The 18,268-nt window shown below is 37.1% G+C and overlaps 1 protein-coding gene across 26 annotated transcripts in view; it reads left to right on the top strand.

Annotated features, from left to right (window-relative positions):
* Ptprd (protein tyrosine phosphatase receptor type D) overlaps window positions 1–7,106 on the top strand; it is a 634,177-nt gene extending 627,071 nt beyond the window's left edge. For all 26 annotated transcript variants that reach the window (XM_090329963.1, XM_090329988.1, XM_090329980.1 and 23 more), the window contains 2 exons: window positions 532–667; window positions 3,312–7,106. In XM_090329963.1, the coding sequence (XP_090186089.1) occupies window positions 532–667; window positions 3,312–3,380 (205 nt within the window). In that variant the 3' untranslated portion in view covers window positions 3,381–7,106. The remainder of the gene's footprint in view (window positions 1–531; window positions 668–3,311) is intronic.
* The last annotated feature ends 11,162 nt before the right edge of the window (window positions 7,107–18,268 follow it).

The raw sequence follows: 18,268 nt of genomic DNA, 5'->3' as shown, positions 1-18,268 counted from the left end.
ATGATGTACAACTTTACATTTTTGGTATATAAACCAGCATCGATATTTAGCTAAATATTTGCCTTGTTACATTCTTATATAAGAGTTTAAGTGATAAAAGCTCCTGCGTGAACTAATTACTAAGTGACTAATGCACTGGAAGCATTGAAGTTCACTAGTTTTTCTCACCTTATTCTTAATTGTTTCTTGCTTTAAGCATAGGCAAGGTCCAGTTTTGGGATCTTCATTTACAGGATCTTCTCTTAGATTTTATTGGCTCACACTTTTAGCCATTTATTTTTCTCCTAAGTAGAGTTCTATGCCATTTTTGGAAAGTCATTGCATTATGATAAACTGAATCCTAATTACTTATTCTCACAGCACACTCTCCCAACAGGCATCAGGTGGTAAACTCAGTTACACATTAACTTGAGTAATGCTGTGGAAAAAACTTGGGAGGTCAAAGCTGCCCAAAACATGTGCACCTCCAAGCCAATGGGGTGAAGACTATGAGCTCTCTCATACAGTAATGTTACCATTGTTCTTTGGCAGTGCGGGCGTTGGAAGAACAGGTGTCTTCATAACACTGAGCATTGTTTTGGAAAGAATGAGATATGAAGGAGTTGTAGACATCTTCCAGACTGTCAAAATGTTAAGAACACAACGACCAGCCATGGTGCAGACAGAGGTGAGAAAAACCTTCACGTTGTTTGTTACATGTCATGAGCCTAGATTTTAGTAGCAGAACCAGGAAGACACAGTACTAGATGCAAAATACTGTGGGAAAAGTAGGAAATTGTCTAATCTGTTTAAACCTTATTTACCTCTCTTTACATGGGATGATATTATCTGCATTTTCAGGCTTATGGAGATTAAATGTTAATTTGCATTAAACTGAAACATACTTTCTTACCTCCATTTGACGAGTTAAATGGTAATTTTACTACATACACATTAATATTGATAGTATGCCATTCTATATACAGGCATATGCCAGCCTTCTTTTGCTCTCCATTTTCTTTCCCTATGCCTACATTAACTGCTCTTTATTTCATGTCTTGATTATACATTTTAAATATTTGGATCCAGAATAAATCTAGAAAAAGTACCCTACTATTTTCCATTCTACTAATTGGTATTGAAATCTCTCAGAATGAGTCCAAGATTTAGACAATCTGGCTTATTGGAAAAGTAAAATACAGTATTAAGTGACAGTATTTAGTTTCCTCAAGCAACCATTTGAATCCTACATTTTATTTGTGTTCCTTAATTAAGCACTCACAGTATTTTTTAGACTTTGATTTTAAAATAGTATCGATGTTTGGCCTGTAATACTCACAAGATTGTTCTAACCTGACGAACTTTTTAGGCATGTGGGGCCGAGGTGGGGGGGATGACAGAGGGAAATTTACCCATAGCCAAACAACTTACTTCCTTTGAAAAGTTAGGGAAGCAAACACCATTTATTTCACATTACCATTTTTATTGTTGAAAAATGCACATTTAAACAAAATAGAAACTACTTTCAGCCACATTGGCTACTAAAAAAAGTTTCTTTTATAGGGGAAATCTCTTCCCTAGAGTCATCTGTAAATTGTAATTTTTTCCTTCTCCCCAACAGTGCCCCAATTTTTTCTGACATAACAGTGTTCTTCCCTTGTCTGAAAAAGGGCACCTTTCATGCTGTTTCCGTTGGGTGTGGGCCTTTCTGGAACAGACAACTTGCAATCATACTGAATTGGCCAAATGGCACAGGTATATTTTTTATGTGGGCAGTCAAACTTTTGATGCCATTTTCAGAAATGAAAAGCTTCAAAGTCCCCAGCCCTATATCCAAGGCATTTCTCACCAGCTTCCTTTGAACTGTGTCTATTAGAAATAATAGTGAGTAAGTCCGATTGTAAGCAGTAAAGAGCCTCTCATCAAATTTGAGTTTTTTAATTAGTTGTTGTTGTTGTTGTTATTGTATTGGTCTAGTTTAGTTGGCACTAACAGAGAAAATATAAAGCCAGATTTCCCACAGGACAATTTACATTTATCCCCCCCAAAATGTATTTGCATCTACTTGTTATACAAAGGGATTTCATTCTAACATGTCCGTATGTGTATGTAACATATGCAAGAGTGCTATTCGAACATGCCCCCACCTCCAACCAGTCTCAACAGGCTTCAGTGTCCCATTTTCATACATGTACAGGAAGTACTTTGAACCATATTCACCCTCATTCACTCTTTCTGTCTCCCAGCCTCCCACTAGTGCCCTTTCCCTAGAAAGGACTTGTTTTATATTTCTGTATTGTTTTATTGCTTTTTGCCAGTCCTAGGGCTTGTACTCAGCGCCTGAACATTATCCTTGAGTTTTCTCAAGGCTAGCACTCTGTCTCTTGAGCCACAGCACCACTTATGACTTTTTCTATAGATATGTTACCGAGGAGTTGAACCCTGGTCTTCATGCACGTTAGGCAAGTACTCTACCAGTAGGCCAAATTCCCAGCCCTATTTCCTTATTTTTAAATGTATAATCATTGTCCAAAGGGCTGCTACAATGGTACATGCAAACACAGCATTTTAATCAGATCAAGTGCTTTCAGGGAGTTTTGTTCTTCATTCATAAATGCAGCATGTTACAAAATTTTGTCACTCTCTAGCATTGTCTCTCCCCCCCCCCCATTTCTACCCTTCAAGTAGCAGCTGGTGTTTTGTTTGGGTAATGTAGATATTTAGACTCTGGGTCTTGAGCATGCTTGGCAAGCACTCTACCATTTGAGCCATGTCCCAGTCCTTTGTGCTTTAGTTATTTTTCAGATATGGTCATATGTTTCTGGCCAATAACTGTTCTCAGACTACATTTCTACAGATCCACCCCAGTAGCTAGGATTACAGGCATGCATCACTATACTCAATCCCCAGTTGTTGTTGTTTTTTTTAAGTGTCAGTTTCTCTCAGTTTGCAAACTGAGAAATAGTTGTCATAAATATAAATAAGATGACCCTACCACATCAGAGGTTAGAATGTTCAGTGGTAGGATGGCAACTGGTTGTTACTCCTTGGAAAACAGTGCATTCTTGTGTGGAAGACAATTCTCACTGAAGCTTACTCTGTTTGGAGTTAGGAGACTATATTTAGTCAAATTGATTGGTGAAGTTAATAAACACCCCATGTGGCTAATTGTTTTTTGTGCACTCTCACTGATTGGTCATTGGGTTGAATTGATTCTAAAAAGGTAATGATTTTCTTCCCATGTAATTGGACTGATTTTTTAAAAAAATTGTTTTCTATTACAATCTACTCACAGCCCCTCTCCTCTTTTCCCTATACCCTGTCTCCTGCAGGATCAATACCAGTTCTGCTACAGAGCCGCACTCGAATACTTGGGCAGCTTTGATCACTATGCAACATAGAAACCCCTGACCCTTTCTGGATTTTTACTACAGGCCCTTCAGTATCCACGGAGTCTCTTCTGAGCCATACAGGGCATTTGAGAAGTCCTTCTTAACGTCTAGCTAACAACCACTTAGTGGAACTATGACACACAAAACGAATTTAAAACAAACTCCTCCAACTGGACCGAGCATTCACAGTTTAATAATCTAACCTGAAAAAAAAATAAGGAGAATTCTGACTTATGAGGAATCTGGAGGATTTTATTTACAGATACCTCAAGGATTCAAGATAACAGAAGAACTCACAGCAAAGAACCATCATCCTGGTCAGGATTGCTTGATAAGATACAAAGACAGATTGGCCAGCGAGTTTCAGCTCACACAGGGGTTCGCTGGTATGGCTTCTTGCAGTAAGATGGACTCTGTTTCTCCATTGCCCTTCCCACCATACTGCTCATAATTACATTTTAGGGGTCAGGGTGGGGAATGTTTAAGAAAAAAAGAAAGTCCTTGATTTAGTTTTCTAGTATTGTAAAGATACTGCTGACCTGTGCTTCATTTCTAACTGTGTAAACTTTTTTTTAACAAAATGTATCATTCGATAAAGTGAGTTTTAAAACGAGTTACATAACTCTTCATTATTTTTATTTCCAAATTGTAGGGAGTTTTTTTAAGCTGTAGAACTGTTATCTGTAATATCCTGTAGAAATATCAAAGAATTTGAAAATTTGCACATTTTTGTGCAATACTCTTACTCTACAGTCTCAGATTCAGCAACTGTTACTTTTTAGACTTCTGTTTAGTTGTAACTGATGAGCAATTAACTATTCTCTTCAAATAATCAAAGCCAAGTTTTGTTGTGGTTTTGGAATCAACAGGGAGGCGCAAAGTATAAAGTTGCTACTTACATATATACATTGATATCTGTATTTTATATAAGGGTATCTATGTATATATAGTATCCATACAAAGACAGATTTAACTATCATTCAGTTCTTCCATGAGTTAGTTTTCTGAAGGGTAGAAAAGCCAATGTAAACATCTTTTTTTTAATTGCTTCTTAATTTCACAACATATTGGTATTGCTTAATGTTACCACTTTTATTTTTTTAAGGGAAATGAGGAATGCACATCACTGATGGTCAAACCTCACCCTGAATCATTCTTCCCAAGATGCCCTACCCCACCCAATCATATTCCCAAATACCATTTTGTTAGTCAGGCTTCCAATGAAGTTCAATATCTCTAACACTCTAGTGCAATAAAGATTATTAATTATCTAAGAGGTGTGCATGTGGGAAAAGGTCAGTGCAAATCCCTTTAGGAGGGGAGAATGTTGTAATATATCAGCTATCAAGTTGTTTTTTTTAAAAAAAATTGTATTCAATCGTATATTGTCTATAATATGTGCTATGAAATTTGCATTTATGATATGTAACAGGGGCAAAGCCAAACTCATGTTACTTCCTTCGGTCAGAAGCATTTTGTGGCATACAGCATTCCTGGGAAGTGCTGTACTTCATTTTGTTTTTGTTTTAGTTTTGCATTTAGAGTGCCTTATAATTGATGCCTATTTTAATAGCCTTTCTTTTTAGCTTTTGGTTCGTATTTTCCTAAGTGTTCATATCTGTTACTCTTTCAATTAAAGCATTATCTGTTTACCACATGTACAAAAACTCTTTGAATAATATGCATTCCTAGTTTTCAACCAAGTTGGGGATGTTAGCAATTGTACTAGCCCAAAGCACTTGGATCATCAGGGCCCTTCTGTTCCTAATTGTCAACATTGGTGGGGGAGGGGTTGGGAATCTATTGTTTATTTATAATCCCTTCCAAATCAGTTCTGGAACATGCAGAAACTGCACCAAACGTATTTTAGTAAGCAACACTGGTGACTTGGGAATGTACTGGATAGTCCACTAGCTAGGATTTTTCTGAAAGATGAAACAAATATGATGGACCTCCCCCAAACCTTCCAACAGTATTTCTCTAGGAAGCTGTGGGTGGTAGCATTAGTTGCCCATAGATTCCATAATTTGAAGGAACCCTCCGAAAAATCATAAGGTCAATAAAAGAGTTTCAGTGTAGTTCCATTTTTTATTAGATTTTCACTTCCAAGATGTTCTGAATGAATGGATGTTTGTTTTGACATTTTCCCCCCCCCATCACTGGCAGAGTGAAATCCAAGAGACCAAACACTTGCAAGCATCGTATTTGAGCACTTTTGTAAAAAAAAGAAAAAAAAGAAAGAAAATAAAAGAAAAAAACTCTCTCTATATATATGTATAATACTAAAAAAAAAAAAAGTATCTAGAAGGCTACCTCAGAATGAGACTCTCTAACCTTCATCAGAACCAGAGAAGAATGTACACTCTGTGGGTCTGTTGTTGTTTTCTTTTAGGTTGTATCTTTTGAAGATTTATCCAAGTGCCAGATTCCTCAGTGCTGTACCTTTCCTTTAGTGAAACGAGGGGGAGGAGGGTGTCGGCCATCACATCATCCACACATGCCATACTGCACATGGAGAAATGATGCAGTATTGCACACCAGAACAATTGGCCCATGAGCAGTTTGTCTCCCTGAAAAGCAACAACAACAACAACACCAACAACAAAAACCAAACCTGCCCCCATGGCAGAAGGAAAGAGGGAAAAGATATTCATGAATGGAATGCCTACCATAGATGAATGAGGTGGAGACTATTCCGGAAATCTTACTGTTCAAGAGCTGTTTCTAGAACTAGCTCCCTTACTGTCATTGATGTGCATTCCACTCTGTAACTTTTCTGTATAAACCATCCAAGATTTTCATTTCCCTCGTAAACATCTTTATCTGCCATTCTCACTCACTTGCAAGTTTCAAATTATTTTCATCATCATAACCAGTACGGTGCTATTATTTACCTATGTATGTGTAGTTATGTATAATTTTGTAATTAGTTATAATGGTAAAAAAAATCAAAATATATAAAAAGTAATTTGTACAGAACTTTATTTTAGCTCTTTTTTAAAAATTATTTGCATGGTTAGACAATGGCAAGGACCACCAGGGGAGGGAAGGGCCTCTAGGGAACTTTGCACTTTCTCTACCTTTGTACTATGCACTGCCCTATTGATTCTACACCCAATGTTATTACTTGAACCCATCTGTAAGAAACTGCTTCAGAAATTCATTTATGTGTATGTAAATAACACAACACAGAAACAGGAAGTCAAAAACTATGTGCAGTGATGCACAGAAAATGATACGCATCTGGGCTCATAGTTTTCCTATCCTGTTTTTTGTCTTTTTTTCAGTCCTTTTAAATTTTTTTCCTCTTGTTTTGTTTTGTTTTCTTTTTGGATTATTGTTTCCTTTGGGCGTATGGGTGCCCTGATACTCCAGCAGAGATCAGAAGGCTACAGATCCATTCTATCCATCCGTTATGTGGCTTTGCCATCCAAGCTTGGAGTGTCTTTGCAAAGATTAAAAACAAGAATTTTAAAAAGTTGTGTTCTTTGCTCTCGTTTTGGATGCATAGACTGAAAACTTAAAAAAAAATAACTTGTAAAATGGCTTGTTAAAAAAATACAATTACCTCTAATTAGTAGTACGCGTAAATGTTTTACAGAATGAAAGGCGTGCTTTTTATTTTCTTACTTCGTTACATTGGTGGCGAAAGAAGTCTGTATGAAAATCAGTTCTTTGCTGACACAAGTTCCATTTGTTACAAATGAATTCTAATAAAAATGTCAGTGTTATGCAGCCCTGGCCTATGCTTTTGTCCACATAATCACATAGCTCTTGAACCTACCATACATTCTCTCTTTCCTCCTATGTATCTAGTCAGTTTTTTTTTTTGTACTGGTAGTAAATCTGTTTACCAAGAGCCTGTTGTTTACAAGTGCCTACTGAGGTAAGCACTTTTTACTCATAATCAAACCAAGGCTCAAAGAAATAATATGCCCAAATTCAAATAGCAAAGAAATAAACACTGGTTTTGTTCAGATTTGAAATTATAAATAATGCCCTCTTTTGTGAAAGATGAAATGCATTGTAATATATGCACCTTGAATCACCTTTTTGAAAAAATGCATGTACATTAAAAATAGCTTCATGGTATTAAGTTACAGAAACCTCCTTTGAGGACATGGTTAGAAAAAGTGCTTGACTTGGATGATATATTCATTCATTTATTCAATATCACTGAATCCTACTAATAAATCAGAACTATTCTCAGTACCAGGAAAGTGACTGGAGTAATTTAGGCATAGATACTGTTTGCATAAAGGAAATACACTTACTGAGTTATCAAGTCAAAAAGGTTTGAGGTGACTGCCACTTTATCCAATAGCAATGACTCTTGTGAGACCGACAACTGGCTTTAAGTTAACCTAATGAGTTTGGGTATGTACAGGTACATTAGTGAGTCATTACCATAGAGAAGATTTATTACCATGGAAATAATGACAGAATAAATCAATTCTACTATTCAAACATTAATTTGGAAGTCCTTATAGACTGAATAAACACATAGTATTTTCCTCCTGTCTGCCTAATTAGCCAGAATTAATTTTTCAGCTTGATCACTTGGACACTTAGTTCTTCACACATCTACTCACATGCTCACATGCAGAAGATATTATTTAGTATTTTAGTTGAAATATTAGGGCATATCACGAGGTAATAACTAGTCTAAAGCTCTTTCACTTAATGTTATTCATGTTTAAACTTTTAAGGGAATACTTCTAAAATTCTCATAAAAGAATTTCAATAAAATATAATTGGAAAAGACAGAGTATAATGGTATCTCAGCAAACCTCCAGGGATCTCTCCACACAGAACAAATGAAAAGTATTCATACTTCAATATATGTTCCTAAGAGCTAAGGAGATCAGATGTGAGCCCATCCTGCCTGATTTTAGTCAATGAAAGTGGAAAGGCACATTGAAGAAGGCAGGAGAAAAAAAAAAGAAAACAAAGAGTTGTCTGATAGCTCACCAATACCAGCTCAGAAAAGTGACTCCTGCATCTAAGGGCAGAAAACAAGATAGAAGTCCAATCCCTAGCCTGGAAACTCTGTGATGGACAAAAGCCCACCCTACCACCAGGCTAAAACCCATGGACACAGCCTTAGGATCTAGGTAGGCAAGATAGCTATCTATCCCTATGTCTCCAAGTTTGAGTAGAAAGAATCAGCATGCTGGGTATTGAGACATGAAAGCAAACACTTTGTCTTAGAGCAAATTCTCAGGCATACATGGGTGAAACTTAACATCTGATAGAAATTGAAGACTCTGTAATCTGATCAGGGATTACAGATGCTTCCCCTAGGCCAGCCTGGTTTGAAGCAGAGGGTGGGCCAGAACTGTATTTCTGCTTCATCTGCTCCAGTGTGGGAGCAAACTTGAAGTACACTCATCTTCCTCTTGAAACTAGACAGGCTTATGAGGCTGTGAAACCCTGGTATGACCCAGATTTACATCAAGCTTTGGCCAGGGGCCAATTACAGCATAGCTATCACCAAGCAAGTGTTCACAAGTAGAATCCAAAAGTGACCTGGAATCCGATAAAAGCCCGTGTCCCTGAGATATGGACTCATACTTTTGTCTGCATCACCACCAGTTGTGACATGGGCCTCATATACTGCTGTGACATTTCAGTTTCTTGTACCTGTGAGACAGAGGCATAACCCATCTTAATCTCACCTTTTCCTACCAAGGGACAGTTTTTACTAATATTATTTCAGCTATATATCATGGAGCAAGACGGTATCCACTGGCAGTAGGACATTGCAGAAAGCATAAGATTTTACACTGGAACTTGGCACTAGGTTGGTACAACTGAATACTAGATAGATCCTAATTGATTCCATTCCTCAGCCTGACTGGAATCTCTGAAATGTCAAGTGTCAGAAGATATTGCCATCCCTGCTGACTGGTGTCTACTCTAGCTACCATCTATCATTGTAGCTGGCTGCAATAGTCTTAAGCTGTGAGTCCATCTTGGGAATGACCACCATTTACACATTGGCCTTAATCCAATCCAAGTGCCCTGCTAATCTCTGTGGGTGATAGGTTTGAGGTGTGATATGTTATCTGCATTGGTGGCCATAGATACGACATAGGATCCTGGGACAGGTCTATCCATAGAGACTATACACGACTGATAAGAATTCTGCAGTATCTGGCCATAGACTGGTAAATGTGCACAAACATCTGGTTCTACTCCCAGAGAGAGGCTTGTGAAGACAGACAACTTTATCTAGGTACTCTCCTGTTTTCTTCTGAACAATCCATCCACAGTATATTTAGAATAAACCCCAGTTGGGTTGCCCTGCACTACTGAAAACATGTCAGTGTGTAAAAAATAGAAGTGGCTGCTTTGGATCTAAGCACCATCCAGTACTAAAATAGTGGAAGTGAATAAAGGCTCAGAGAAAAATAAACAATATGCAGGGACCTTTCTGAAAGCAGGACCAAACTAGATTAGGAAGAGTGGATTAAATACCCAGTCCTTTGATGGTCTGTATTGTCACACCAACACATGTGAAGAGCTTTCTAGAAACAATGGTATTGCCTTGTGCTGACACTGACCAAGGAACGATCAGCAAGGAAGAAGTTCCAGGTAGAGAACTTAAAACAGCAGTTTTAAGGAAATTCAAGAGATTTAGCAAAACACATGTGTTTCAATACTTTAAAAAAAAACTTTTTTTAAGGAAAGTGAAACAATCTGACAAAAAAACAGCAGAAAATCTTGAACTAAAGACTATTCCTAGCAAAATGAAAAACTGAGTCACAAGAGAGATTCAGTGGAAGAGAATACATTATTCTTGAGCTTAAGAATAATGTATTTGAATGGTACAGTTAGAGAAATGCAAGGCCCGGGGAGAAGGATAAAGAGCTCACGGGATCTCTGTGGCAGTGTTAGAATAAACATTCAAATCATTGGGGTTCAAAGACTTGAGAGTGTCAAATATGTAGAAAGTTTATTCAGAGTGATAAAAATATAACAGGAAACAAAAATACCTAGAGAAGGATACAGAAACCCAGATACAGTAAGGTGAAAAGTCACTAGTCAATTTGACCTAACCCAGTCTACCCAATGTATCTTGTAAAGCAGACTGTCAGATATTCAGGATTAAAAGAGGAAATGAAGGTCTCCAAGAGACCAGAGGGTAACCTAGTTCACCTGAGAAAGACTTTCCAGCAGAAATGCTACAAGCTGGTGACAAGAGGTTTCCAGAGTATTACAGGGAAGGGAAGGGATAGTCAATCCAGAATGTTGCACCTCTTTGTCTGCCAGGTACCTGCTTTGCTAAAGAAAGTTCTTCAAACCAGAGTCTTTCATGAGTGAGACCAAAAGAAAAAGCATAGGATGTAGAAAACACAGATAAAAGCAATCATACCAATTAGGATGTATAACATGATAAGCTTAGGGAGTAACCTTTTTAAATTGAAATGGGTTGGGTTTAGCCAAGTTCAGCCACCATACTTGAACAATAGATTTGACCCAAAGTGGCATCCATACTTAACAGATTACAAGTTAGCTTGTCTTGTGGCAAATATAATCTTACCTAAGAGTGACCATTTCTAATGAAACAACTGAACCTTAACCAGTCCCTCGTGGCAACAAAATCTCCAGTCAAGCAGAAGCCAAAATGTGGCAAAATATGACCTATAGAGCAAATCAGATTGCTGGTCTTTTCCTGTGGCTATACATATTACCTGCATGTGTGGCTCAGTGGGTTTTAAATGCTGCAAATTAACCTGTTAACTGGTCTGTTTTTCTCTTTCCATTTAATACACTTAGGATCTTAACAATTTTAACTATATAATTAAAGGATTTATATTCTGAGAAAATAATCTTAAAAAGTTGAAAAACAAAAAAGTTGAATAATAATATAAATGAGGGACTCAGCTTGAGTGGATATATTTTCAGAAAAGATAGCGAATATTGTTCAAACTATATATGAAAAAGCATTCAATTTTATGCCTGAGAGGCATACTAATCCCTAGTGATCTTGAAAATAAAAAGACAGGATAGTGAGTGAAACTACCTAGGGCCATTTGTATAGCATAGTACAAGGCCATACAAACATCAAAATAGGCAGATGGGTAGTGAGCAATTGTGGAGAAACCTTATGTGTATCTTTTAATGTGTTAAATTTTTTGTGAGCCTTATGTAAAATCTTAGTCCAAATGTTCCTCTCCAAAGAAATGATCAAAGGTGCTGGTAATTTTTTGATTTACTTGTAGTTCTGTAAGTGTTTAATGTTTCTCTCTCTCTCTCTCTCCCCCTTCCTACTCTCCCTCTCTTAGTAGTACTTGGTTGTGAACACAGGGCTTCACAGTTGCTAGGCAAGCATTCTACCCTGCCCTATATATCCTGTGCCCTAGGTATTTTCTTTTAAAAAAATGAACTGGTAAATATGCTGGGGCATATTTCCCTGTTTATTATATTGCAATCAAGTTTTAAATTAAGGACTTCTGTATGCACACAGATATGTAAAGCGAATTGATCTTCAAAATAGGAGTTGCCATATATGAAATAGTGAACATCTGTTTTGCATGATTACTAAAAATGGAGGAAAAGCAGAACTGTGCTTAAAACTCATCTTAAGGATATGGCAGTCAAAATGTGGACATCCAGCTGAGGATGACTATCATTGCAATGAGTTCCCAGTGAAGCTGCAGGCCTCACATCCTATGGGGCAGCTGGCAAGGAGATAATCACAGAGTTAGAAAATAGTTGATGAAAATAGTTTTTTAAAAGCAACTGTAGTCAGTATTCAGCTGTGTTTGTTAGTGCACAGGATCTAACACAATGTTAGACCACAGGGGATAGTGAGAATGTCCCACAACTATAATTATTTCTTGGTGACTTGGAGTGATTGAATCCAGGATACTCCAGGGATATACAACTCTGTGGGTACTTAAGTCCCTTATGTAAAAATGCATCATATTTGTGTATAATTTATGCCTATCTTTAAGTCATCTCTAAATTACTTACCATACCTACTACAATATAAGGACTGTATAAATGATTCTATACTATTTTATTTGGTGAGTGACAAGAAAGAGCCTGTACATGCAACTTTTATAGATTTCAAATAATTTTTCTCATCCAGGAGTTTGGCTTAGTGGCAGAGTGCTTGCCTAGCATGCATGAAAACCCGGGTTTGATCCCTCAGAACTACATATATAGAAAAAAGCTAGAAATGGTGTGGTGGGCTCAAGTAGTAGAGTTTTAGCCTTGAGAAAGCTCAAGGACTACACTCTGACCCTAAGTTTAAGTCCAGGACTAGCAATAATAATAATAATAATAATAATAATAATTTTCTCCTTTTTTTCTCTTTTCAGATCTCTTTTTTTCCCTCTGTTTTGTTGGAACATAGATTGTTGTACTTGCTGGGCTAGTACTCTTCCACCTCTATCACTGAAGCCATGCATCTAATAAGTTTTTGTGTTGAGATATTTTGGAGATAATAGTCTAATGAACGTTTTTGCAAAAACTGCAATTCAGTCTTGATCCTCCAGCTATCAGCCTCATAATTAGCAAAGATTATAGGCATGAGCCATAGGAACCTTGCCTGATTTTTTCAGATATGTAATCTGCAGTTGATTACATATGTGCATATGGCTAGTGGTGCCTGGGATAACTTTTTCAAATAATTTCAAGCAGCAGTTGGCTGAGTCTACAGATATGAGATTCACAGACATAAAGTGAGCATTCTTAAGTGAACGTTCAGGTGGTAAGTTATACTCATTTATAACCTGGTGAGCCATTCAATGTTGCTCAAAGTTGCTGCATAAATTTTTGTCAATTCACTTGACACAAACAAAATAAATGTGGTCTTTCTAGTACTTTGTATTAATTATAATTAATATATATTGTATAATTAATTATAATTAATCTTAATTATGTCTACTGAAAACTGAAAATAAAAGCAGATGTAGATAGAAGGTAAAAGACATAAAACCTAGGTTGGATCACCAAGGCTAGTCAAGTGCTTGCTTTGCGCTGTGTTTCTAGGAAATGCCACAAAAGGAAACAGGAAAATATAGGGGAAAAAATTCAGACCTAGATTTTCTAGACAAAGACTTAAAAACTGTTTAATGATTCTCAAAGAACTAAAGTCAGATGTGAAAGTATCAACAGATTGACAAGAAACTAAAAAGAAATACTGAAGTAAAAAGTGTATAGTAATTGAAATTAAAACTTCCCTACAGGTTTTCAAAAGCATGTTTGACTAAACAAAATTTTAAAAAATGATGATAGTTCAAGATTGTAATTTTAGTTGCAGAAGAGGCCGAAAAAACTTTTGGTTCAAAGCAAACTTAGGCAGAAAAGACCCAGGACTCAACATCCAAATAACAAGTAAAAATAAAAAAAAAAATTAAGAGAAGAAAAATAGGTTGAAGGTGTGGCTCAAGAGACAGAGTATCAGCCAACTAACCCTAATACTCATAAGAAAAATTGAAGAAAGGCCCCGACAATAAAATACTATAAAAAAACCCTAAAAATAGGACAACAGACATAATCTTGAAGAACAAAAGAAAGAAAGCACTTGTTGTATAGATGAGAATAAAAATGCAAATAGAAATGTAGTATCCCATCATTCAGACAAATACACAAATTTTATGATTCTCAATAGTTTTCACTTTGAAACAAACTTCAAGATATGGAAACGAGACCTCTTTTTTCTTTATATTCAATTTTTATTTGTGATGATTCTGTCTTCTTATTCTCATACATGAAGTATTCAAGTGTTTATCTTCAGGAAGATTGGGGGGAGGGCACAGAACTCAAGGGAAGAAGAGTAAAAAAGTACAGCAGTGGAGCTCACTAGACAATGATAAAAGCGAACTATGCAACTTGTGGGTGGAGAGAGGAGGGAGGAACTGGAAGAGAATGAGGGAACAGAAGGACTCATTACCTGACTCATGTAATTGTAATCCATCTATACATCACATTTATAATAAAGTTATACTAATAAAAAGAGACAGAAGTTGAGAAAAAAAAGTGAATTGCCAAATTGTCTTGCTATGCTACTCAGGAAGATAGCCAAAGAAATGTGAATCAACATTCAAGAGAGGCATCTAAAAATCCATGCATATAAGCACCAGCATTTACAATAGCCAAGAAATGGAACCAGCCTAAATTTCCCACAAATAATGGTTGAATAAAGAAAATGTGGTATACATATGCAATCCAGAATTATTTGGCACTAAAAGGAATACGCTTACGCCATTTGCAGGGAAATGAATGAAATAGGAGATTATAATATTATGATATGCTAAGTTCAGAAAGACTAATACTACATGTTTCCACTCATATATAGAGTGGAAACAATTAGAAAAGAATAGAAAGGAGATTGTTTGGTAGGTAAACCAGCAGTAGTTTAGGGGAGGAAGGAAACAGAATTATGGGTGAATAAAATAGAAGTACATTTTACACATACACAAAAGTATGAATGAAATCTACAAACTCTTCAAAAGGAGGGGGAAAGTGAGAAACAATATAAGAAAGAGCAAGTACAGAGGAAATTTTATCAGAGTACTTCTTACGCCTAAAGGTAAATATAACAATGAAACCACTATTCTATGCTAGTAAAAATGAATATCAAAACTAAACCCTATCTAGGCCCTGGTGGCTCACGCCTGGAATTCTGGTTACTCCAGAGGCAGAGATCTGAGAATTGAGGTTTAAAGCCAGCCCCGGAAAGGAAAATCCATGAGACTCTTACCTCCAAATACCACCAGAAAACTAGAAGTGACACTGTGGCTCAAGTGGTAGATTGCTAACCTTGAACTGAAGAGCTCGGGGACAGCAATCAGGCTCAGAGTTTAAGTGCCATGACCAAAATAAGACAAACAACAAGAAACAAAACCCCACAACCTTAATCAAATATATATATAATACATGTTTAATATATAATATATAGAGCGATTCAGTATCTTCTGACCTTAAATTGTATTAACCAAGTTATTCTTCTGAACCACATTTGTCCTATCTACAAAGGAGGGATACTGGGCATCCATAGTTCACACCTGTCACCCTAGCTACTCAGAAGGCTGAGAACTGAGGATCACAATTCAGAGCTAACCTGGGAAGGGAAGTCCAAGAGATGCCTATCTCCAATAAACTACTCAGAAAAAAGAGGACGCAGTGCAGTGGCTCAAGGGATGGAGTGCTAGCTTTGAGCACAAAGAATCTCAGGGACAGTGTTCAGGCCCGGAGTTCCAACCCTAGGAACGGCAAGGGAGGAAAAAATAGGCATAAATTTACCTACCCTTCAGGTTTATTATTTAAATTAGCAAAGATTTGTAGAATGCGTATAATAGGTACTATCCATAGAGGATTTATAGTCATAATTGATATAACAGATCATTTCTATTTTCTTATTACAAGGATGCACAGGTCTTAAAGAACAAGCATACAGAAGAAAATCAACACAACAAAAATCCTTGTATTGGGGTTGGGAGTATGGCCTAGTGGTAGAGTGCTTGCCTAGTTGCATGAAGCCCTGGGTTCAATTCCTTGGTACCACATACACAGGGGGGAAAAAAGCCAGAAGTGGTGATGTGGCTCAAGTGGTAGAGCACTAGCTTTAAGTGAAAGTGCTCAAGGACAATGACTAGGCTCTGAGTTCAAGCCTCAGGACTGGCAAAAAAAATTATTGTGAAGAATTTATATGCCGAGCTTGATTTTCTTTTAGCATACTGAGGAAATGGGCATTTCTGTAAAGTCATGTAGAAACATCTACTAATTTCTCTCTTGTTGAATATCAAGTTAACTACTGGGAAATAAAATTGGTTATGTCATATTGGTGTTTTTACAGTGCTGTGTCTTGCAGAGTTTCTAGCTATTAATTGTTGCCTTTAAAGGCACTCTTGGGGAGCGGGTCTCTACAAGCTTCCTGGAGCACTAATTAGAACTCTTGCTAATGGACACTCAGTGAGGTAGGCAGTGAGGGCTGCAGGGATGAGGAACTGAGTCTGTTGAGATTGAACTGCAAAGCAGAAGTCCAGACCTCAGGAATCCACACTCAGTTTCTACCATTCACTTTGTAATCTATGCTACTCCTGTAAAAAGAAAAAATAATAATCATGATCATAAAGTTCCTACAACTCTGGGTTCTACATTTATGATAGCCTAAATGAAAACCTAGAGCAACAATTTTACCATTAAAATCTGTTATTATCATTAGAAAAGTGATTCAATGACTCTGAAGTATTTCCAGCTCAGGATACCAGGTAGGGATAAATTCAAGGATAACTGGAATCAAGCTTGGTGGAATTTTGGAACTATTTAGCCTCCAAAAATTAGCCTTGTCAGCCGGGCACAATGGCTCATGCCTGTAATCCTAGCTACTCAGGAGGCTGAGATCTGAGGATTAAGGTTCAAAGTCAGCCCGGGCACAAAAGGACCTGAGACTCTAATCTCTGATTAACCTCTAGAAAACAAGAAGTGGGGCTTGGCTCAAGGGTAGGCTGTAGCCTTGAGCTGAAAAGCTCAGGGACAGTGTTCAAGCCAAGTTTAAGCCCCATGAGCACCCCTCTCCCCGCAAAAAAAATTAACCTTGTCTAGGAGACTTGGCTGTGCCTCAAGCAGGCTGTGAACTTGAATTTTTTTACTTAATAACTATGTCACTTGAGCAATTGTCTTTATCTTTTAAGCCTGTCAAAAGACAAAGTATTGGTTTGGTGACAAGTGGTTCATGCCTGTAATCCTGGTCACTGGGGAGGCTGAGATCTGAGGATTGGACTTCAAAGCCAGACTGGGCATGAAAGTCTGGGAGACTCTTAATCTCCATTATCCACCAATGGAGGAATGGAATTGTGTGGCTCAAGTGATAGAGCACTAGCCTTGAGCACAAAAGTTCATGAAGAGCACCCAGACCTAGAGTTTAAGCTCCAGAAGCAGCAGGGAAAACAAACAGAAGATATTCCTATATTTAAATATTTAGATTATCTTTATTTGTATATTTGAATCACGGAAGGGAAAGGGAAAAATAAGATGATGAGACAAAGGACAAAAGATAAACCAGAGTAACAGTGAGATTAACAAAACTTTATGTTGGAAATGAACTTTAGAACTTGGGAGGGGTGGAGGGAGGGAAAGTGAGAAACCAAAGATGGGAAGGGTTAACAATGTTCAAGAAGTAATGTACTCACTACCTTATGAATGTAATTGTAACCCCTCTGTATATTAACCCGATAATAAAATTTAAATATAAAAATTCAGATTATTTGTTGTAAAAAATGAACTGGATGACACTGGCTCAATCCTGGAATCCTAACTACTTAAAAGGCTGAATTTAGAGGACTGTCGTTTGAAGACAGCCTTGTTAGAAAAGTCTATGAGACTCTACTCCCAAAACAACTAGGAAAAAGCAGGACTGCCAACATGTATCAAGTGGTAGAGAACCATTGGTGAACAAGCAAGCTATGCAATTTTAAGGCCCTCAACTCAAACCCCAATAGCATAACAAATTAGCAAACCCCCCAAAAAACATTGATATATGTATTCTATATCCCAGTGAATCTAACAATATAAAGTGAGTCTACCTTGTGCTCATACTAAACATTTCAAATTGCTTACTTACCTTCAAAGAGCTTTGATGTAACAGGAAAACTATACAGAATGTCATGTAATAAAGTGTAAGAAAGATACAGTTAGAATATTATACAAACAGGAAATCTCCAGACCTAAACTAGAGGGATTCTTTTGGCATATCAAGTTTCAGGGGATTTGCGTTTTGAATCTCAATTAGAAATGTCTGCTTTGTACATAAATGCTTTGTACCCCAGGTTGCTCGCTGGGAAGCATGAAGGATAAAGAGAACTTCAATATGTAAGGACCTAGGTGAGGGAATTCTGCTGAAGGGCATAAGTGGAGACCAAGCTCTGAAGACAAGAATG

The sequence above is a fragment of the Megascapheus bottae genome, chromosome 3, assembly GCF_031878675.1.
Source record: "Megascapheus bottae isolate mThoBot1 chromosome 3, mThoBot2.hap1, whole genome shotgun sequence".
Taxonomy (NCBI): domain Eukaryota; kingdom Metazoa; phylum Chordata; class Mammalia; order Rodentia; family Geomyidae; genus Megascapheus; species Megascapheus bottae.
The sequence above is the reverse complement of the archived record's forward strand: the minus strand, read 5'-3'. Positions and strand labels throughout refer to the sequence as shown.